At 38.5% G+C, this 24,659-nt stretch overlaps 1 protein-coding gene across 2 annotated transcripts in view; it reads left to right on the top strand.

Moving 5' to 3' along the window:
* Window positions 1-24,659, top strand: part of YIPF6 (Yip1 domain family member 6) — a 103,583-nt gene that overhangs the window by 25,953 nt on the left and 52,971 nt on the right. The window contains exon 7 of one of the 2 annotated variants that reach the window (XM_061137371.1): window positions 872-1,048. The exons of the other annotated variant lie outside the window; for it this stretch is intronic. Within the exon in view, the coding sequence (XP_060993354.1) occupies window positions 872-990 (119 nt within the window). The 3' untranslated portion in view covers window positions 991-1,048. Of the gene's footprint in view, window positions 1-871; window positions 1,049-24,659 lie in introns of those variants that run through there. 2 annotated transcript variants of the gene reach the window in all.

Below are 24,659 nucleotides of genomic sequence, written 5' to 3'. Positions count from 1 at the left end.
TTCAGCTAATGTGTATTAAGCACAAACTATGTGTCAGGCATTGTGCTAGGCATGGTGTCTATCCTCTGAGTTCACAATCTAGGCATGTAAACACTTAAGGGCCATGAAGTGTTCCAGGTGGGCAATGGAAGTCTGTGCCAGGTATAGTGGGGACACAGAAGAGGTAAGTGGGTGGTTCTACCTGGGGTGGTAGGATGCCAGATGGTTGTTCAGGAAAGATTTCCTTGAAGGATCATTATTGAATAAAAAGGTGAGTAGGTGTTTCCTGAATGGTCAGGAGGGTTGGCATCTAAAAGAGCTGATAGGGACCTTCCTAGTGGTCCAGTGGTTAAGACTCCATGCTCCATATGCAGGGAGCTTGGGGTTTGATCCCTGGTCAAAGAACAAAATTCCACATCCCACAACTTAGAGCCTGCATGGCATAACTAAAGAGCCCGCATGCTACAGTGAAGATCCCACATGTGGCAGTGAAGATCCAGTGTGCTGCAGTTAAGACCTGGCACAGCCAGAGAAATAGATAATAAAAGAGTTCATAATAAGAGCAGTTACTCAAAAAATACAACAGTGTGAGACCATTTGGCATAGGAGCTTTGTAAGCCTTTTTAGCACAGTTCAGTAGCTTCTCAGAAAAGTGTAAGAAACCCCTTTTTAGAAAGGTTTCTATCTAAAATGGTTGGAAAGAAGCTTTCCATGCTTGAACCAAGCAGCTCTCAGCTGCTGCCAAATGCAATTTTAAGGTCACAAATATAACTGAACTTGTAGTATATAAGTCTGTGTCCCAGACTATGCCAAGCACATTCAAGTTTAGTAAATGTTAATAGTTGTGGCACTCGTATTGTATTAAATATTCCTTTTGTTTTGTTTTGTTTAGCTTCTACAGCTTTTCTTGCTGATAGCCAGCCTCCAAACCGCAAAGCCCTTGCCGTTTATCCTGTTTTCTTGTTTTATTTTGTCATCAGTTGGATGATTCTCACCTTCACTCCTCAGTAAATGGAAATTAAAAACCAGGGAATTCAAAACTCATCTCAAAGATGCAGTTCACCACGAAGCTTTGCCTCTGGCCCTCTTTTGTCTATTTTGGAGTTACTTGGTAACTGGGTGTGTGAGGTGATTAAAAGGGAGCCATAAAGCACCGTCACAATTTATGTAAGGAACTGTTTGAAAAGCTGTCCTTTCCCTCTTAATGTTACTTCTTTAAAATATGTGTGCATAGTACACAGAATATAATGCCTCCTAAGGCATGATGGGATCACTGTGGTTCATTTGGGTGACAGCCAATGACTTGGAAAGCAACATGGATTCATTCTGCAAGTTGAATAGAGTTGGTAACTATATTTTCAGTTTTGAGAATACCAGTTCAGGTGCAGCTCTTAAACATATTGCCTTATGACTATTAGAATATTCCTCTCTTTTCATAAATAAGAAGGGATAGCCTGTCTATTTTATTTCTCTTAAGCTTAAAAAGACAATGATAGAGGTTGGGAAGGGGGTTCATAGATGTGGGAGGAGAAAACATGCACTAACCAAAATTCAGATTTTGATTAGAGACAATTCTGCACTTGTTGCTTAAAAAAAATCAAAGGACATCTAAAGCATAAGTTTTTTTAGTCTTTCTGTATAGTCACCTCTCTGCCATGTTAAATAGCAGCTCAGTGACACTTTAATTTTCTTAGTGACACTTTAATTTTAATCTTACTCCCAAGTTCTGCATTTGCAAGCTAAGATATTAGCAGTGAACATGTAATTTTTCTTCGACTGAAGCTCTTAGTGGACCAATGCTTGAACTTACCCAAGTAGAAGACCTCAGAAATTTAGATTGGTAGGTCCCTGATGCATATTGTCATGTGGGCACCTTCTATTCAGGGTAGAATGAGGCAGTTTGGATACAACATAACTCTAAGGAATTTCTTGCTGTTCTGTGTAGTCTGGCCTCTAACTAGAAAGTAAAGCTAAATCAGAAGGCTGCATTCAACCATGTGAACATGGAGGGATTTAGTGTTCTGATGGCTGATTGACAGAATAGCTACATGCTTAAAGCATTACATAGGATGAGTTGAGTTTACAGCTGCCACCTTTTCTACTAATGGGCTTAGCAGTTTTTTGATTAGGTGCGTTTTTCAGGTTGGGAAATAACGGTTTATTTTCTTGGTTTTAAACTTCTATTTGTAAAGCCAGTTAGATTTCTTTTAGACAGCTACTTTTTTGCACATGTGCACCTACTTGTATTCTCAGCTGTTTATGCACACAAGTCTGAAGGGAGCAGAGTGTCTGAGACAGGCTGATTCTGAGCTAATTGGGGCTCCTTTAAGTTAACATGAGCTGCTGACTTCTGTAAATTGCACAGTGACGAACTCTTAATAGACAAAAATTAGGAGTCAGGCAGAAAACACTGTAAATATACAGTTACTTACAAATATAGCAATTTCTTATTCCACATTTTTTCTTTATCATGAAATTTAAATATTTATTCATTTGCATTTGAAGATGACCTACACATTGATATGTAATTTTAAAAGCATATTTTCCTCATCCCTGGATTAACCAAGACCAAGTGAACAGTACTAGGACAAATGAGTCCTTGGAATGATATTCAATTACAGAGCATTGCAAAGTGGGTCTCTCTGTCCTGGTCTTGTCCAGATATTTTGGTTATGTATTTGTTTCAATTTCCCTTTACAATTTCAAAATAAATCCTGTTAGGACAAAGCCAATATTTCATTCTTGAACTGGTAAATATTTATATTTTGAAATATTTTGAAACTGGTTCTAAGTTTGAAATTGGTCCTAACTTGTCATCTGTTTCCACTGTCTGAAATTTTCTAACTTCTCATGAAACACACTCTCTTCCAAAGTTGTTTTGTAATCTGTCCCAATGATTATAATGTAAAATGAAAGAAATAATCATGCTTCTTAAAAGGGAATTAAATCTTTACTGAATTTTACTCAGGCTAAATATTTGATCAGAAATTCCTAAGGCCACAACTTTGGTGGGGGTCTGTGTGTGGTTGGGGGTAGAGGGAGGGTATTACACATATTGGGTGTTAAGGTAACTTGTTCTGTTTTAATCTGTTGGTTTTGGGTGACTTAGGGAATAGTTTTATTTGAAATTATCTTTCTGAAAATGAGTGGTCAGTTTGAGGGCATACATAAATATTAATATATGCAAAAAAGTGCATTGTTTTCTGGCACAGAAGATCTGAATATCTGGAAGTCGTAACCCTCAAAACAACTTTCCCTGATTTGCTGCAGAGGCACATGGCTAATTATAGAAAGCAAGACCAGAAGGGAAAAGGACTCGAACAAAGGAAACTCTGTTCCAAGAATTGGAAGGTTTCATGTTTTAGATGAAATTCAAGCATGTGAGCATCATTGCCTAATGTGGTGCATTACTGCCATTGTGGTTTATCACTTGCTGCTCCTACTTCTGAGATTGACTGTTGTCATATTCTTCTAGCAATAGGAAAGTTGAAGATTGGATTTAATTGCTGTTCAGATTATAAAAAACTCAATTGATGCAAATATCTTTATGCAGTAGTGTTAAAATTCAGTCACTAATTGTCAGATCTTTTGCCTTTTGCCTCTTAAGTGACTTATTGCGTGAGTTGAGTTGTATCTTTTTGTTGTGTTGGGGATTTTCTTTTGTGCAAGGTGAGGGGGACCACAGGGCATGGTAAACATTTTACTGTTTAGTTGTTTTTTTATAAAGTGTCCCCCCAAAAGTGATTAGAAGGCTAGTAAGCATATATTTGAAAGTTTAACTGTGTACACTACATAATCTAAGCACTTAACTGTGTTTGGACTTCTTGTTTATTCCTGGAGATGAAAATGAAAATCTCCCATCATTTCAGATTCTTGGGTAGCTTCAAGTCATTGAAATTTACCTAAAACCTATCCTGATATGATCAGACATCCATTGCATGCAGTTGTTTTATTCCAGATTAGAATACTGAAATTGTGATTCTTAAACTGTTCATTTCTCAGACAATTTGGATAGAATAAATGTGTGAATGTTAATCCATATATCATATATGTAAAATAGAAATACTTTTCTGGATTCTGTGGGCTTTTATTAAAAATAATTTCTAGGGATTTACTTAGGCCATAGGATGGCTAAATAATAATGTAACAATAATATTACTACTAATAATAGCTAACATTTATTGGGCACTTACTGTGTACCAAACACTTCTATTTTTTTAAGAATTTTTATAACATCTTTATTGGGATACACTTACCACAAAATTCATCCTTTTAAAGTAATGTACAGTTCAGTGATTTTTCAGTATATTTACATAATAGTGCGCCTATCACCATTATCTCATTTTAGAACATTCTGTTATTCCACAAAGAAACCCCATATCCATTAGCAGTCACTCCTTGTTTCCCTTTTCCCCACCCCCTGGCAGCCATCAGTCTTCTTTCTGTGTCTGTTGATTTGGCCAGTGCGTCTCCTCCAATCTTCAACATAAAGTGGTACAATCCTCATTTTGTTGTTGTTCAGTCACCAAATAGTATTCGACTCTTCATGACCCCATGGACTGCAGCATGCCAGGCTTCCCTGTCCTTCACTGTCTCCTGGAGTTTGCCCAAGTTCATGTCCATTGAATTGGTGATACCATCCAGCCATCTCATCCTCAGTCGCCCTCTTCTTCTGCCTTCAATCTTTCCCAGCATCAGGGTCTTTTCCAAAATCCTCATTTTACTGGTAGAAAATTGAGGCACAGAAAGATTAATTAAATCATCCAAGGTCACACAGTAAATTGATTTAAAATAGGAAAACACATTATCTGAGATCATAGTAGGACAATAGTTTTGAACTGCATTGTTATGCATATGAAATAAACCCTCCCCAGGGTATGTTCCCCATTATTAGCCATTACAACCTACAGTTATAGGTGGTCAATAACCTGTTCTTTTTTTTCTGAGTACTAGAGCAGTACATTTAGCAGCATCTGAGGAAAGCACAAGAGCAGTTGTACATTGGGAAGTTAGGTTTGCTGCCCTCACTCCTTGAGCCCCTCCCCTCCTCACACCACCAGACACACACATCCTTCCCCCTTAAGGGATCTTAAGAATCTTAAGAATCAGGTCTTAATAATCAAGCAGCTTCTGCCTCTTTGTTTTATTTTTTCTAGAGGGATAGTTAACACATCAAAATTTAACTTGTCTATTCAGGTGTTTATAGTCAAGAGATGCCGTTGGTCACATATAGTACCAGCTATATTCCTAAGACCTCAGAGAGCAGTAGTATGAGAATAGAATGCTTTTCTACTTGGGTAAACTAGGTGGGAGGGAGAAATAACACAGTAAATAAAGGTTTTGCCTTAATGAATTTAGTGTTCCAGCCTCTTAGGAAGTGGCCACATGCTGCTCTTGTTCACTCTGTTCTCTTTCAGAGCATTTGTACTCTGCATCATCACTGCTGGTATTTCTTGGTCTTCTTCAATATGCTGTTTTAATCCTCATCTTTCCTATAAAGAACCTGTGAAAAGAATAAATCTGTAAAATGATTTGTGAATATTAAATGTACAAATAAAAAACACTGGAAAAGGAGAATTTGCATGTGCCTTTCTTGTGCTGAAAGGCAGGGGGATATTTGCTGCATAGTATTTTCAGATATACTGTCATCAGAAAATATCGAATGCTGTGTAGGATTGCACAGCCAGCAAGTTAGAAAGGAAGTCGCATTTACTGATCAAAGAATATTTACCAGGTGCTGTTTTTTTTTGTTTTGTTTTGTTTTGTTTTAAAAATTTTTTTGCCACTCCGCGGGCATGTGGGACTTTAGTTCCCTGACTAGGGATGGAACCAATGTTCCCTGCATTAGAAGCATGGAGTCTTAACCACTGGACCACCAGAAAAGTTCCATAATAGTTGTTTTGTAATCATTGTTCCCAGTGAAGTTAGGTTCTTACCTCACTGCAAAAGAATTAGGAGACAAGCAGAGAAGTTGAGAAAGTAAAGTGACTTTGAGCAAGAATACTCTCTCAGGAGGAGTGGGCAGACAGAGCTATCGCTCTGGATTTCTTTGGCAAGCCAGTTATGAGAGGTATACAAATGAAGGGATGGAATAATTACTGGGGAAGGAGGGGTTTCGGGGTAGTAGTCCCTGATTTTCATCCCAGCTTCATCTTTCAGAGGGCAGGAGGGATTTTTGTCCTTATTTAGCTTGTAATTGTCATGGTGTTGGTTCATGATGGGTCCTTATATATAAGGCCAATTTTATTGTAATGAGAGCCTAATGAGCAACAGGTCACATTTGAACATAGGAGATTCCCCACCTTTCTTTGCTTCTCCAACACTTATCACCCAAAAGGTATGGTTTCCTGTCAGTCTGCTTTACTTTGTCTGTCCACGGACCCCTGCTGTTTACAAGCTGCATGATCTTTTGCACCCTGGTTCCTGCCCCCATTTCTCTGCTCATATCTAGCTACCTGCCTGCTGCAACAGTATCTTTAATCACAGCAGTCTTTTGAGGTTGATGGTGGTATCATTAATCTCACAGTTGAGGAAACTGGGACTCAAGGAGGTTAAAAAAGTTGCCCAAAGGGACATAGTGGTGCAACCAGGATTGAGACTCACGTTTTATGACTCCATAGTCCCCTATATCAGTTTCTTGCCAAACTAAAATCATATGCTTACCCACTTAAATGAAACTAAACCAGATCAATCATGCAGCTTAAACGAGTGTGGTGAGAAACAGCTTTCAGCTTTGTGCTGTAGACTATCCCCCCTCAGTATACAGTCTGTGTGGAGAAACTATATTCCCTACTCCACTGACACAATAGTTGAAATACATGGTGATTCTTATTTTTGGTACCACATAAGATGTCATAGTCATCAGTAAGACTAGGGGAAAGTCTTTGAAATATTGAGAATGTTTCATCCAAGAGGAGAGGAGGAAGAGCATTCCAGATGGCAGAGAATACTGATGAGCAAAGGTGAGAGGGAGCAGGCAAGCCTGTAAAGCCATCTGTGTGCACGTGTGAGTGTGGCACATTGTCCTGTACACAATCACAGTGCTTTGTGACAGTTTTCTAGCTGTTTTTATACATCTTCCTTCACTCTGTGAGGTAGGTAAAACTAAGATTATTTTGTAGTTAAGGAAATAGGCTTGGGAAATGAAGTAGTACGCCTTGGGTTACAAAGCCAGCCAGTCTCTTAAGAACACAATTGGAAAGTTGTTAATACAGTGATTTTTCTAATAACTCACATTAATGAAGTGAATTCAACTGAATTTGGGAAATGAAGTTAGTGGAATAAGGTGAGACCAAATTATTGAAAGTATTGAAAAGTAGGAAATCATAAGCTAGGTCTCATGGTAAGAAATCAGGCATCTCCAAATGTTCTGAAATGGTAATGTCTTGATGAGAGTGACTTTGAAGGAATAAGTGAGAACACGAGAAACTGGATTGGGAGAAAGGTGGAAGAAAGTGCCAGGAGCAAGAAAGATGCTCTTCTGTATGTTTGGGAAAATGCCATGTTTCTGAGAACAGTTGTAGAGGTGCCAAGTTTGGCTATCAAAATGGTTATATCCTAAAGACAACTGGAAATAGGAGTCTGGAGAGTTGTAGAAATCATAGATACGTAGGTTTGAGCTGACAGATGTGATGCATGTTGAGAGAATGCGTTGTCTCAGTCTTGGTGACAAGCATAGTTGATAGAGGGCAGGGCTGCAAAAAGAAAGATGAGAAGGAAGGAACGGTCTTTTCAGGCACAGAACATTAGACATGAAAGGAATTTAAGAGGTAACTGATTCAATTTGCTCATTTTGATTCAATCTGCTCATTTTACCAATGAAAAGCTAAGTCCCAGAGAGGGAAAGTTACTTATCCAACGTTACTGAAAGGAATCAGAATATAACCTAGTTTTCTTTGCTTTTGGTCGTCTGTTCTTTCTATAACATCAGAGAGTAGAATACCTAAATAGGACTGTAACCTGATATCAAAAAAGAAAGAAAAAAGGAAACCAACACTGTATTGGTCAGTGGATAGGTGCATATTTAACAATGAAATAGGAAGGAGCACATGAGAGTTATAGGCTCCAAGGAAAAGAGTTTATTGAGGGAGTAACACCCCAAAGATGAAAAGGACTTTGATTCAGAATATAGTTGATAGGTTAAGCTTTAGAGCTTGTCATACAAACTTCTCAAAAAAACTTGTCTACCCTCACATGTAACTAACACCTCAACTAACTGCAGTCTGGCTTTTATGCTCACTTTAGTGTTCTCATTCCTAATTGCCAAGTCCTTACATTACTATTCTGCATTGACACTATCACTCCTAATTTCTCCTGGAAATAATTTCCTCTTTTTGTCCATGATAATCAAACTGCTGGTTCTCATAATCACCTATTTCTTACTAATGGGCTCCTCTTCCTTTCTGCCTGCTGCTCTTCTCAATCTACAAACTCCCTACACAGTGAAATCTACTCTCATAATTTCAACTGCCACAGTAGGCTATTGCCTGTTCAATGTGCGTTTCCATCCTCTTTCTAGTTCTTTTGAAGAATTCCTCCCTCACTGGTACTGTGAGGTGTCATCTGTGGTGCTCATATCCTCCCTGCCACAGAAGTAGACATGAGACCTGTGTGCACATGCTAAGTCACTTCAATTGTGTCCAACTCTTTGTAACCCTGTGGACTGTAGCCCTCCAGGCTCCTCTGTCCATGGGATTCTTCAGGCAAGAATACTGGAGTGGGTTACCATACCCTATAGGGGATCTTCCTGACCCACGATCGAACCTTCATCTCTTATGTCTTCTTCATTGGCAAGCAGATTCTTTACCACTAGCACCACCTAGGAAGCCCCAATTGAGCCAATCAAGTTATTTCCTTTTCTTCAACACAGTAATTAATGAAAGGATGAGTATCTGTCCAAGTTGGCCTAATCAGAGGCCTCCTTAGTCTTTTCTGCTAGAAAAAGTAGGAAAGACTGTCTTCCTTTTGGATAGTGAGTTGTAAAGATACAGGCCTAGGGTGGTCAGTGGCCAACTTTTTCTCCACCTGGAGGAAGACAGCAAAAGAATATGAGTTATAGAAAGAGAATCTGACAACTGAGGAACACTTCAGGAGGCTTGAGCCCTGAATCTAGCTGTGTCCAAACACAGCAAGCTCTACTCCTGGATGGATGAGCCAATAATTAGTTTGAAGAATTCTGATAAATTTGAAATCTTATCCAGAACTTTGATGTATGATATCTAACATGACATAGAAATAATTGCCTGCTGGATGGTCACTTGAAAGTCCCATATGGTCTCTAAGCTTGTCATGTCTTAACTGGCTTTGACTGGTCCCCCCAAAGTCTGCTCCTCCTCCTATGTTCCTTATTGTAGAGAAGATCATTACCATTATATCCAGTTACCCAAGTTAAAAATCTAAAAATTTGCCCTTAACTTCTTCCTACTTCCCTATATTTATTCTCAACAATATTGCTAGTTTTACTCACTGAACTCAGCTCAACTCCATCTCTTCCTGTCTATCCTCACTTACAGTTTGGTTTCAGTCCTCATTTTCTCTTGTTTGGACTATAGCAAGAAACCTCTATGTAGTTGACCTGCTCAAATCTATTTGTTATACTGTTGTCAGAGTTACCTCCTTTATAGATTTGACCACAGCTCTCCTGCAAATAGATGGGGAAACAATGGAAAGAGTGACAGACTTTATTTTCTTGGGCTCCAAAATCACTGTGGATGGTGACTGCAGCCATGAAATTAAAAGATGCTTGCTCCTTGGAAGAAAAGCAATGACAAACCTAGACAGCTTATTAAGCAGAGATGTTACTTTGCCTATAAAGGTCTATATAGTCTAAGCTATGGTTTTCCCAGTAGTCATGTACAGATGTGAGAGCTGGGCAATAAAAAAGGCTTTTTTTCTCCAGAGCTCCAGATATGTTTCTAATAAATTAGTTAGTTAGTTAGTTCAGTCACTGAGTTGTGTCTGAATAGTCATGTTTAAAAACAACTGGACTATATGATGATCTTTTACTTTTATCTAGTTTGTTTCACATTTGTTATTTTGTATTCAGTGCTCCCATTTCATTTAGTTTATGTTCTCCAATCTCTCCATCTCTTTTTTTTATGTTCTTTCTCAAGCCTTTATCAAGTGTAGTAAAAAAGCTTTTGTATACATAGATATAAATATGTATAATATATATTTTAGAAAACTTATGAATTTTTGCCTAACTAAAAAATTATCACATTTGATTCCACTTGTTTGACTTAGTATGAATAGAATGCTAGATTTCTAATTAAAAAATAGATATGCAATAAGCAACAAAGGTTTGCTGTATAGCATAGGGAACTGTAGTCAATACATTGCAATAACCTATGATGGAAAATAATTTCAAAAATAATATATGTGTATTTATATAGTTGAATCACCTTGCTGTGCACCTGAAACATTGTAAGTCAACTATACTTCAATAAAATATATATATTTAAAAAAAAGGCTGAGTGCCAAAGAATTGATGCCTTTGAACTGTGGTGCTGGAGAAGACTCTTGAGAGTCCCTTGGACAACAAGGAGATCAAACCAGTCAATCCTAAAGGAAATCAACCCTGAATATTCATTGGAAGGGCTGGTGCTGAAGCTGAAGCCCCAATACTTTGGCAACCTGATGCTAAGAGCTGATTCATTGGAAAAGACCCTGATGCTGGGAAAGATTGAAGGCAGGAGGAGAAGGGGAGGACAGGATGAGATGGTTGGATGGCATCACCAAGTCAATGGACATGGGTTTGAGCAAACTCCGGGAGATAGTGAAGAACAGGGAAGCCTGGCATGCTGCAGTCCATGGGGTTGCAGAGTCGGATAAGACTGAGCAACTGAACAACAACTCCTCAGTTTAAATCTCTCCACTGCCTCCCCATCTTCTCTAGGATAAAGCTGAAAGTCTTTATAACATGGATTATAAGGCCTTCTGTTATCTGACCCAGCTTTCCTCTCTAGCTTCAGTTCCTGGCCTTAAATTCTGTGCTGTTGCAACAATGAACTACTTGTTCCCAAATACCCACTGTGCTGTTTCTCACCTCTGTGCCATTGCTCATGCTGTCTCCTCTCCATACCCGCCTTTTCCTTTAAAAATCAGCCTGCCCTTACTTCTTCAGGAAGTTAACTGCCCTCCTCCTGGGCAGTTTCTAACTCCTGCCCTATTCCACCTGGTTTAGGTATTGTCTTCTGTGCTACCATAATACCCTTCATTCCATCAGTAAATATTTATTGAGTGCTGATTAAAGTGAACAAGATAGCCTCTCCTTTCATGGAGGTAACATTTTCTTGCCTTGTGGTAAAGTTCATATCAGTCACTGCACTTTATACTGAATTAAGTTGAATTATACTCACCTGTTTGACTTTTCTGCTAGATCATGAGATATAAAAGGACAAAAATCATGGCTAATTTAACTTTTTATCCTTAGAACCTGGCCAGGAAACTGGTACATGATAGACACTCAATATTTGTTGGTTGATTTAGACTCAGGAGGGTCATTCCAGAAGACGGGTAGGAGGGAAACAGGAGTAGGGTTAGGTCTGATCCCAGGGGGGACAGGGAAAGAGAGACTGGAGAGAGAGATAAAGGGATAAATTTGACTACAATGTGGGAAGCATGTTAGTAGAGGCTATGGGAGCCCAGAGATGTGTTTTTATGCAGTGTATTGAAGTAGTTGGTGACCCATGAGGCTATTCATTCTGTATGGTTAGCAATCTTTTCTGGAAAGGGGAAAGCCTGCTGCTCTACTATAATGGAGAGATTATATGCTGACGTTCAGTGTATGCTTTCATTGAGTCCTCCCTCACACTAGCCCTGCAAATTGTGTATAATTAGTACCATTTTACTAATGAGAAAGCAGAGACTCAGAAGTGAAATTATTTATCCAAGGCCACACAGTAAGTGGCAGAGCTGGGACTTGAGCCCAGGTCTGATTCTAAACAGCATAATCAGTTATTATTAGGTTCAACTGCATATAGTAGAAAAAAATGCCAGATAAGAATGTATTAAATAAGATAGAGATTTATTTCCCTCTCATATAAAAAAGTCTAGAGGTGGGAGGTCTGGAGTTGGTATGGTGATTCCCTGGCATCACCTAGGACCTAAGCTCCAATTTCTTGGTGCCACCATCCTCAGTATTAGTTTCCTTCCTGGAGGTTATCTCATGGTCTAAGACAGCTGCTGAGCCTAGTCTATTATATATGCATACCAGGCAGCAGTTAGAAGTAGGGGAAAACAAAGGAGTAATTTTTTTTCCCCAGGCAAGTCAGCTCCCTTTAAGCTGTCTTCTGAGAAGTTACACACAGCACTTCTGCTTATATCTCCTTGCTAGGAAACTTATATCAGGCATATATAGCTGGGGTGTGGAGGGGGGGTTGGAGAAATGTGCTCTTTCAGCTAAGTGAATTTGCTGCCCCAAATAAAGGTGGACTATTGCTATTAAAGAAAAAGAGGGACTAGGCATTGAGTGCACCAAGCAATCTCTGTAAAAATATTGTTTCAGTACATTTTAGGAATAATTTACATATAATAAAGTGCTCATTTTAAATGTGCAAGCTGATGAGTTTTGACAAGTGTAAGTAGTTGTATAATCAGCACCACAATCAAGATATTAAATATTTTTTATCATTTCTAAAAGGCCTTTTGTGTCCCCTTGTAAGCAATGTCCTCCAATCCCTGTTCCCAGACAATCAGCGATTTGCTGTCACTTTAGTTTTTCCCATTCTGTTGGTTTGGCCAAAAAGTTCATTTGGGAAAGACCTGAGTGAACTTTTTGGCCAACCCAATAGAATTTCATGTAGTCTTTTGTGTCTGATTTCTTCCACTCTGCATGTTTTATAAGTTGATTCTTTTTGTTGTATGTATCCATAGTCTGTTCCTTTTTATGGCTGAAGAGTATTGTATGGTATAAATATCCCACGGTTTTAAAAACCCATTCTCAGTCAAGATGGCAGAATAGAAGGATGCAATATTCAGCTTTCCTTACAAATACATCAAGAATACATATACAAATGGAACAATTCTCACAGAGCACCTGCTGAACATTAACATAAGACTTCAGACACCTCAAAGAATAAGAAAAATCCCTTTGCAGCCAGATAGGATGAAAGAAAAGAGGAATTGGGAAGGGACCAGCATGCCTGGCAGGAAGCTGAAGATGAGGAGAGGTCCCTGCACGAAAAACCCCCTCACAGTGGGGAAATCTGCTGGGACATTTTGGGGGACTGAAGGGGAATGCAGTAAATGGTATGTGGAAGGCAGGACAAAGTAAGGACTGTGTGCACGGTCTGGGTCACAGCCCAGCACACCCCAGACTGAGTCATGTGTCTTCTCTTATGGAGGGGGACTGGGTGCTGGAAAGTGGGATTGGGAGTGCAGATCCAGGGAGGGGACAGCTGTTGGGTGTGAAAAGACAGCCTGCAGGGACAGGAGTGAGGAGCTCCACAACAGGAGAAGTTTGTGGAAGATGCCTGGAACACCATAGAGCCAAGGCATCATTGTTGAGTGGCATGCAAGGGTTGGAGCCACCATTGCAACCCCCTTTCCCACCTGCTGGCTTCTGCCTCTGCAGGCACTGGGAAGGGCACTCATCTGAGCAGAGTCACTCACCCCTCAAGCCAAGGCCTCTACCCACGTAGGCTCTGAGGTCCTGAGTACCACCCATGCCAAAGACGTCTCAAGAGATCAGCCCTGGGAAACTCAGCCAATGCTGGAGGGGACTGAGTGCTAAAGTGTGGGGTTGAGAGATCAGATCTGGGGAAAAGACTGCTGTTGGCTGCATGGATAAAACAGAGGGAACAGGAATGAGGGGCTCCGTGGCCAGGAATGCTCCTAGAGGAAGTGTGGTCTGCCTAGGAAACAAGGAGCTGTTGTTGAGTGGTGCACAAAGGGTGGGACCACCACCACCCCCACATGCCAACTCCTGCCTCTGTGGGCTCTGGGAGAGACTTCCACCAGAGAGACCATGCCTCAGTCTGTTGCAACTGCATGCTGCTGTCTGCTGCCACAGGCACTATGTGCATACCCCAGTTGTGGGTGCCATGCCCCTCCTGAGTAAGTAAAGGTGCCCCAATCAGCCCCTGGTTTTACTCCCTCTCAGCTGAGTGGGGAACAGACACTTGAGGGTAGTGAACATGCAGAGGTGAGGCCAAAACCAAAGATAAGCCCAGGGCTCAGAGTCTGAGCTACCCCACAATACCCACAGCAGGTCCAGAGAACTAGATAGAGGTATTGGAGAGCCTCCTGGGGAGATGAGGGTTGGCTGTGACTCACTATGGGAGCAAGGACACTGATAGTGGAAGCCACAGGAAAATATTATTACTATTCTTTTACAATTGTTTGATCTTATTCAGTTGTTTTATTTATTCTTTTAAAGATATTTAATATGTCTTTTTAAAATGTGTCTTTTATGTTTCTTTTTACTTTTTTGTTATTTTCTGTTTTTTATTTTTTGTTTTTATTAGCTTAGTCTTTATTGATTGTTTTCATTTTGGAGGTCATTTTTTTGGTTGTTCTCTTGGTTTTTTTCTTTTTCTTTTCTTTTTTTTTTTTTGCTGAGTTGTTTCTGTTTGTTTGGGATTGTTTTTATAATTTGTCTTGGGCTTTGTTTCTTTACTTTTTCCCCTTTTCTCTAACCATGCCATGAAGCTTACAGGCTCTTGGTTCCCCAGGCAGGAGTTGGGCCTTGGTCTCCAGGGTGGGAGCACTGAGTCTAAGATACTGGAGTGCTGGAGAATTCCCTGACTCGGGGAATATTAATTGGCATGTGCTCCCTGGAGGTATTTATCTTGACATCACTACCCAGCTCCAACTGCCTGCAGGTACTAGTCCTGGACACCTCACTGCAAGCAACCAGAGAGATAATAACACAGTCCCAACCATTAGCAGACAGGCTGCCTGAAGCTGTAGTAAGCTCACAGACACCCCCAGAACACAACACCTGATGCAGCCCTGTCCCCCAGAGTGCAGGCACCAGTCCCTCCCACCAGGAAACCTACCCAAGCCTCTGGACCAACCTTACCCACCAGGGGGCAGACAACAGAAGCAAGAGGAACTATGACCCTACAGCTTGGAGAAAGGATACCATAAACAGTAGGTTAGACAAAATAAGATGGGAGAGAAATATGTTTCAGATGAAGGAGCAAGGTAAAAACCCACAAGAAAAAGGTAAATGAAGGTGAAATAAATAATATAACTGAAAAAGAATTCAGAGGAATGAGAGTAAAGATGACTCAAGACCTTGGAAATAAAATAGACGTATGTCAAGATGATCCAAGAAACCTAGAGGGACAAGGATCTAGAAGAACTAGAGAACAAACAATAACTGAAATGAAAAATACACTAGAAGGAATTAATAGGAGAATAAATGAGGAAAAAGAACAAATAGGTGAGTTTTAAGATAGAATGGTGGAAATAACTGCAGATGAGCAGAATAAACAGAGTGAAAAGAAATGACAGTCTCAGAGACATCTAGGACAATATTAAATATACCAACATTTGAAGTATAGGGTTCCCAGAAAGAGAAAAGAAAGAGAAATGGTCTGAGAAAATAATTGAATAGATTATAGTTGACAACTAACATGGGAAAGGAAATAGTCACCCAAGTTCAGGAAGCACAGAAAGTCCTATACAGGATAAAGCCAAGGGGAAACACACTGAGACACAAATCAAACTATCAAAAGTTAAATACAAAGAATAAACATAAAAAGCAACAAGAGAAAAGCAACAAATAACATACAAAGGCATCCCAATAAGGTTATCAGCTGATTTTTTAGCAGAAATTCTGTAGGCCAGAAGGGAGTGGTCTGATGTATTTAAAGTGATGAATGGTAAAAACCAACAACCAATAATTCTCTACCCAGCAAGGATCTCATTCAGATTTGACAGAGAAGTCAAAAGCTTTACAGACAAGCAAAGGCTCAGAGAATTCAGTACCACCAAACCAGCTTTACAACAAATGTTAAAGGAACTTCTATAGGTAGGTAACACAAAAGGATATACAAAAACAAGCCAAAAACAATTAAGAAAATTGTAATTGCAACATACATATTGATAAATTTAAGTGGATTACATGCCCCAACCAAAAGAAACAGATTGGCTGAATGGATACAAAAACAACATCAGGATATATGCTGTCTACAAGAAACCCACTTCAGACCTAGGGACACATACAGATTGAAAGTGGAGGAATAGAAAGATATTCCGGGCAAAAGAAAGCAGGAGTAACAATACTTGTATCAGGCAAAATAGACTTTAAAGACTATTGTAAGAGACAAGGAAGAACACTGCATAGCCATCAAGGGCTCAATCCAAGAAAAAGATAATAGTAAATATTCATGCACCCAATGTAGGAGCACCTCAGTACATAAAGCAAATGGTAACAGCCATAAAAGGGGAAATCGACAGTAACTCAATAGTGGGGGATTTTAACATCCCATTTTCCAATGGATAGAACATTCAGACAGAAAATGCATTGCAGGCAGATTCTTTACCATTGAGCCACCAGGGAAGCCCCAGTAAGGAAACACAAGCCATAAATGACACATTACACCATAGATTTAATTGCTATTTATAGGACATTTTATCCAAAATTAGCAGAATATAGTTTCTTCTCCAGTGAACATGGAACATTCTCCAGGATATATCACATCTTGGGTCACAAATCAAGCCTTGGTAAATGTAAGAAAATTGAAATCATATCCAGCATCTTTTCTGAGCACAGTACAATGAGATTAGAAGTACATTACAGGAAAAAAAAATAGAAAACAGGAATGCATGGAGGCTGAACAGTGTGCTACTAAATAATCAATGGATCATTGATGAAATCAAAGAGAAATAAAAAAAAAACCTAGCAATATATGACAACCAATACATGATGACCTAAAAACCTATGGGATGCAGCAACAGCATTTCTTAGTTTATAGCAAACTAATCCTACCTCAAGAAACAAGAAAAATAAACAACCCAACCTTACACCTAAATCAACTAGAGAGAGAAGAACAAAAGACCCAAAGTTAGTAGAGGGAAAGAAATCTTAAAAATTAGAACAAAAATGAATGAAGTCAAACAAAACAATAGCAAAGATCAATGAAACTAAAAGCTGGTTCTTTGAGAAGATTAACAAGATGGATAAACCTTTAGCCAGACTCATCAAGAAAAAAAAGGGAGAAGACTCAAATCAATAAACTTAAAAATGAAAAAGGAGAAGTTACAACTGTCATCACAGAAATACAAGTGATCATAAGAGACTACTACAAACAACTATATGCCAATAAAATGGACAACATGGAAGAAATGGGCAAATTCTTAGAAAAGTATAACCTTCTAAGACTGAACCAGGAAGAAATAAAAATATGAACAGACCAATCACAAGTAATGAAGTTGAAACCATCATTAAAAGTCTTCCAACAAAGAAAAGTCTAGGACGAGATGACTTCACAGGCTAATTCTATCAAAAATTTAGAAGAGTTAACACCTACCTATCCTCAAACTCTTCCCAAAAAATTACAGCAAGGAACACTCCCACACTTATTCTATGAGGACACCATCACCCTGATACCAAACTAGACAAATACATCACAAATTATAGGCCAATATCACTGATGAACCTAGATGCAAAAATCCTCAACAAAATACTAGCAAACAGAATCCAGCAACACATTAAAAAGATCATACACCATGATCAAATGAGATTTATCCCAGGAATGCAAGGATTCTTCAATATACACAAATTGATCAATGTGATACACTATATTAACAAATTAAAGAATAAAATCCATATGATCACCTTTATAGGTAAGCTTTTGACAATATTCAATACCCATTTATGATTTAAAAAAAAAATCTCTCCAGAAAGTGGACGTAGAAGGAATCTATCTCAACATAATAAAAGCCTTATATGAGAAACTCACAGCAAACATTATTCTCAGTGTTAAAAAGCTAAAAGCATTTCCTCTAAGATCAGGAGCAAGACAAGGGTGTCCACTCTCACCTCTACTATTCAACATAGTCTTGGAAGTCTTAGCCACAACAGAGAAGAAAAAGAAAGAAAAAGAATCCAGGTGGGCACAGAAGAAGTAAAACTGTCACTGATGGCAGATGGCATGATACTATACATAGAAAATCCTAAAGATGCCACCAGAAAACTATTAGAGCTAATCATTGAATATAGTAAAGTTGCAGGATACAAAATCAAAACACAGAAATCTCTTGCATTCCTATACACTAGCAACAAGAGGTCAGAAAGACAAATTAAGGAAACAATCCCATTTACCACCACAACAAAAAGAGTAAAATACCTCCAAATAAACCTACCTAAGGAGGCAAAACACCTGTACTCTGAAAAGTGGAAGATACTGATGAAAGAAATAAAAGATGATACAAACAAATGGAGATATATACCATCTTCTTGGATTAGAAGAATCAATATTGTGAAAATGACTGTACTACTCAAAGGAATCTACAGATTCAGTGCAATCCCTATCAAATTACCAATGGCATTTTTTCACAGAATTAGAACAAAAAAATTTTGTAATTTGTATGGAAATAGTGAAGACCCCAAATAGCCAAAGCAATGTTGAGAAAGAAAAACAGAGCTGGAAGAATCAGGCTCCCTGACTTCAGACTATACTGCAAAGCTACAGTAACCAAGACAGTATGGCCCTGGCACAAAAACAGAAATACAGATCAGTGGAACAGGATATAAAGTCCAGAGATGAACCCACACACCTATGGTCAATTAATCTACAGCAAAGGATGCAAGAACATACAATGGAGAAAAGAGTGTCTTCAATAAGTGGTGCTTGGAAAACTAGATAGCTACATATAGAAGAATGAAATTAGAACATTCCCTAGCACCATAAAAAAATGGACTCAAAATGGATTAAAGGCCTAAATGGAAGGCCAGACACTAAAACTCTTAAAGGAAAACATAGGCAGAATACTATTTGCAAGAGTGTTGATAAATCTTTGATAAATCACATAAAGATCTTTTTTTGACCCACCTCCTAGAGTAATGAGAATAACAAAAATAAACAAATGAGATAAATACAAAACTAATAAAGCTAAAAACCTTTTGCACAGCAAAAGAGACCATAAACAACACAAAAAGACAACCCTCAGAATGGGAGAAAATATTTGCAGATGAAGCAACTGACAAGGGGTTGATCTCTAAAATATGCAAACAGTTCACACAGCTCAATATCCAAAAAAACAAACAACACAATCAAAAAAATGGGTGGAAGACCTAAGCAGATATCTCTCCAAAGAAGATATACAGATGGCAAAGAGGCACAGGAAAAGATGCTCAACATCACTAATTGTTAAAGAAATACAAATCAAAATTTCAATGATGTATCACCTCACATGGGCCAGAGTGGCCATCATCAAAAAATCTACAAACAATAAATGCTGGAGAGGGTGTGGAGAAAAGGGAACCTTCTTACACTGTTGATGGGAATATAAATTGTATAAATTGATAGAGTCACTATGGAGAACATCACGTAGGTTCCTTAAAAAGAACTACCATATCATCTAGGATTCCCACTGCTTGACATATACCTAGAGAAAACCATAATTCAAAAGGATGCATGCACCCTAGTTTTCAATGCAGCACTATTTCCAATAGCCAGGACATAGAAGCAACCTAAGTATCCATCAACAGAGGAATGGATAAAGAAGATGTGGTACATATACACAATGGAATATTACTCATCCATAAAAAGGAATGAAATCGTGTCATTTGCAGAGACATAGGTGAACCTAGGGAATATCATACACAGTGAGGTAAGTCAGAAGGAGATAAATATCCTATGTTAATCCATACATGTAGAATCTAGAAAAATAGTGTAGATGAACTTATTTGCAAAGCAGAAATAAAGACACAAACATCAAGGATAAATGTATGGATACCAAGGGTAATGGGGGGAGGGTGGAGATGAACTGGAAGATTGGGATTGACATATATAAGCTACTATGTATAAAATAGATAACTAATGAGAACCTACTGTAAAGCACAGGGAACCTACTATAAATCACTTGGTGCTCTGTGGTGACCTAAATGGGAAGGAAATCTTTAAAAAAGAGTTCTGGAAGGCCAAGAAGTTCATTCCCTTTTTTTGGTAATATGTCTCTAGTATGACTTAGTTGGTTCTAACATTCTAACAATTTTGTTAGAATGCAGCTGTTATGTCACCATGCATTTAAAAAGTTACAAAATTTAGTGAATTTAATATTGAAGATGGAAGGAAAAAGCAACATTTTTGGCATATTATGCTTTATTATATCAAGAAAGTTAAAAATGCAAGTGAAACACACAAAAAAATGTGCCATGTATGGAGAAGGTGCTCTGTGTGATTGAACATGTCATTTTGTGCTGAGATTTTTTTGTGTGACAATTTTCCATGGCTGGGTAGATCAGTTGAAGTTGATAGTGATCAAGACATTAATTGAGAACAGTCAATGTTACGTCATGCAGGAGATCACTGGCATATTCAGAATATCCAAATCAAGCATTGAAATAATTTCCACCAGGTTGGTTATGTCAATCACTTTGATGTTTGGGTTCCACATAAGCAGAAAAAAACAAAACAAAACTTCTTGACCATACTTCCAAATGTGATTCTCTACCGAAATGTAACTAAAACATTTTAAGTTTGTTTTTAAAACAAATGGTGACAAAAAGTGGATACTGTACAATAATGTGGAACAGAAGAGACTGTGGGACAAATGAACCAAAGACAGGTCTTCATCCAAAGAAAGTGATGTTGTGTACATGGTGGGATTGAAAGGGAGTCCTCTATTATGAGTTCCTTCCAGAAAACCAAAGGATGATTTCCAACAAGTACTGCTCGCAATTAGACCAGCTGAAAGCAGCACTTGATGAAAAGTGTCTGGAGTTAGTCAACAGAAAACACATAATCTTCCATCAGGATAATGCAAGACCTCATGTTTCTTTGATGGCCAGGCAAAAACTGATAAAGCTTGTCTGGGAAGTTCTGATTCATCTGCTGTACTCACTGAACATTGCACCTTCAGATTTCCATTTATTTTGATCTTTACAAAATTTTCTTAATGGAAAAATTTTCAACTCCCTGGAAGACTGTAAAAGGCACCTGCAACATTTCTTTGCTCAAAAAGATAAAAAGTTCTGTGAAGATGGAATTATCAAGTTGCCTGAAAAATGGCAAATGGTAGTGGAACAAAATGGTGAATATGTTGTTCAATAAAGTTCTTGGTGAAAATGAGAAAAAATGTGTCTTATTTTTACTTAAAAACCAAAGGAACTTTTTGGTCAACCCAATAAGTTTATGTATGACTGATTCACTTTGCTGTACAGTAGAAACTAAACAACAGTACTATCCACTTGGACAACTATACTCCAATAAAATAATAATAATAAAAGCTAGCATATATAGAAGAAATAGAGAACTTTCTTGTATGTGGAAATTCTTTTCAAATTAAAAATAAGTAAAGTCCATTCTCCTGTTAAGGAACATTTCATCTGCACTCTATAATTTGTCACCAAAGCCACATTTCCCACAGGGTGCTTCCTGCAATGAGAGTGTGATATGAATACCAAGACAGGTTCATTCCTGGACGATGGGATTTTTCTGCTGGGCGATTTTGGTTTAAGGACTCCTGGACTGGCTCACTATACTGTTCTTAGAACAGCACTATAGTCAAAAATGCTTTCAGCCAACTTTCCTTCTCTCTCTTCTTCAGTCGATATCAGACCTGCATGATGATCTGATGGCTCTTCTAATCTCCCTTAACTCTGTCCTCATTTTTTCTCTCGGGATTTTCCCTGATACATATCTAGCACATTTTACCCAGCCCTATCAGAGGACTCAGACTCGCACACATGACTTTCAGTGTTTGGCTATTTTGAATAGAGTAGCTATGATCATTTTTGTTCATGTCGTTTTTTTTCTTTTTTTCTTTTTTTTTTTCATTTATTTTTATTAGTTGGAGGCTAATTACTTTACAATATTGAAGTGGGTTTTGTCATACATTGACATGAATCAGCCATGGAGCTACATGTATTCCCCATCCCAATCCCCCCTCCCACCTCCCTCTCCACCCTATTCCTCTGGGTCTTCCCAGTGCACCAGGCCAGAGCACGTGTCTCATGCATCCAACCTGGGCTGGTGATCTGTTTCACTATAGATAATATACATGTTTCAATACTGTTCTCTCGAAACATCCCACCCTCCCCTTCTCCCACAGAGTCCAAAACTCTGTTCTGTACATCTGTGTCTCTTTTTCTGTTTTGCATATAGGGTTATTATTATCATATTTCTAAATTCCATATATATGTGTTAGTATGCTGTAATGTTCTTTCTTTCTGGCTTACTTCACTCTGTATAATGGGCTCCAGTTTCATCCATCTCATTAGAACTGATTCAAATGAATTCTTTTTAATGGCTGAGTAATATTCCATGGTGTATATGTACCACAGCTTCCTTATCCATTCGTCTGCTGATGGGCATCTAGATTGCTTCCATGTCCTGGCTATTATAAACAGTGCTGCAATGAACATTGGGGTGCACCTGTCTCTTTCAGATCTGGTTTCTTCAGTGTGTATGCCCAGAAGTGGGATTCCTAGGTCATATGGCAGTTCTATTTCCAGATTTTTAAGAAATCTCCACACTGTTCTCCATAGTGGCTGTACTAGTTTGCATTCCCACCAACAGTGTAAGAGGGTTCCCTTTTCTCTACACCCTCTCCAGCATTTATTGCTTGTAGACTTTTGGATGGCAGCCATCCTGACTGGCGTGTAATGGTACCTCATTGTGGTTTTGATTTGCATTTCTCTGATAATGAGGGATGTTGAGCATCTTTTCATGTGTTTGTTAGCCATCTGTATGTCTTCTTTGGAGAAATGTCTGTTTAGTTCTTTGGCCCATTTTTTGATTGGGTCATTTATTTTTCTGGAATTGAGCTTCAGGAGTTGCTTGTATATTTTTTAGATTAATCCTTTGTCTGTTTCTTCATTTGCTATTATTTTCTCCCAATCTGAGGGCTGTCTTTCATGTCGTTTTATGAGCTGTTCTTTCATTTACCTTGGGTAAATACCTAGGAAGGAAATTATTGAGTTACATGGTAAATGTATGTATTTTTAACTTTGTAAAAAATTGCCAAGTAGTTTACCCAAGTGGGTGTGTGAGAGTTCCATTGTTCTACATCCTCCTGAACACTTGGTATTTCTCATTTTATAAACTTGGTGTTAATAATTTTAGCTATCCTAGTGCTTGTGTAGCAGTGTGTCATTGATAGTGTTTGTGTAGCAGTGTGTCATTGACTACCATCTTCTTATCCCTTACATAACCACAGTTTGACCCTAGACATGTCTGAGTAAAAACCCTGTGCTTTTTCCACTATCTGAGATGCCTAGCACTAGAATGGAAGACGTGAGAAAAAATATTAAGTCATTAGGTAGAAAAAGGAATGAAATTAATGCTGTAAGGAATGCTAAATAAATGGAGATGTAAATGAACAAGTATATAACTAAGATAAGACTCTCAAATAAAAATAGAAACATTATTCAGTCATGGAAAGGAATGAAGTACTGTTAAATGGTAGAACATGTACTTTAAAACGTTATATGAAATAACAGAAAACAGGCATAAAAGATAATATATTATGAGGCCATTTACATGAAATATCCAGAATATGTAAATCTTTGGCTCTCTATGAAGTAAATAGTTGGCAATTTTTTGTAGGAAATGGGTCCCTGGTAGGACAAGAATGTGAAGACCTGCCCTGCTCTGCCATGTCTCCCCACTCCTTTTTTTTGGAGGCTTTCATCTAAATACATGCAGAAATGCTGGGAAAATAAGCAAAATATGGTCTTCAGATGAGCTGAATAGCAAGAGGAAAAAAATTCCATAGTATTTGATCTATATTTGTTAATTTAGTATATTAAAAAATAAGGAGGTGATTGGGGTGGATGGAGATTTAAATAACAGTATTAATGTTTATTCAGTGGCAGCTATGTGCCAGACCCTGGGACTAGACATTTTATATATACATACATATATATATATATATATATATATATATAAAATCTCTTTGATTTTACAATATTCATAAACTGTTTGCAAGTAACAGAAAATCAGCCAACTTAAGCTATATACATATTCACTTACCTGGAAGTCCAGAGGGCTGGCCTAACTTCTGGCACAACTGAATCATCCACATGTTCAAACAATGTCTTTAAGACTTGTTGTGTGTCTTCACCCATCTGTCAGCCCTGGGGATTGGCTTCATTCTCTGATAGACTGTATTCAGTTCAGTTCAGTTCAGTCGGTCTGTCATGTCCGACTCTTTGCGACCCCATGAACCACAGCATGCCAGGCCTCCCTGTCCATCACCAACTCCCGGAGTCCACCCAAACCCATGTCCATTGAGTTGGTGATGCCATCCAACCATCTCATCCTCTGTCGTCCCCTTCTCCTCCTGCCCTCAATCTTTCCTAGCATCAGGGTCTTTTCAAATGAGTCAACTCTTCGCATCAGGTGGCCAAAGTATTGGAGTTTCAGCTTCAACATCAGTCTTTCCAATGAATATTCAGGACTGCTTTCCTTTACGATGGACTGGTTGGATCTCCTTGCAATCCAAGGGACTCTCAAGAGTCTTCTCCAACACCACAGTTCAAAAGCATCAATTCTTCAGCACTT

The sequence above is a fragment of the Dama dama genome, chromosome X (assembly GCF_033118175.1).
Source record: "Dama dama isolate Ldn47 chromosome X, ASM3311817v1, whole genome shotgun sequence".
Taxonomy (NCBI): domain Eukaryota; kingdom Metazoa; phylum Chordata; class Mammalia; order Artiodactyla; family Cervidae; genus Dama; species Dama dama.
Note: the sequence above shows the minus strand (reverse complement) of the source record. Positions and strands in the feature narration are given on the sequence as shown.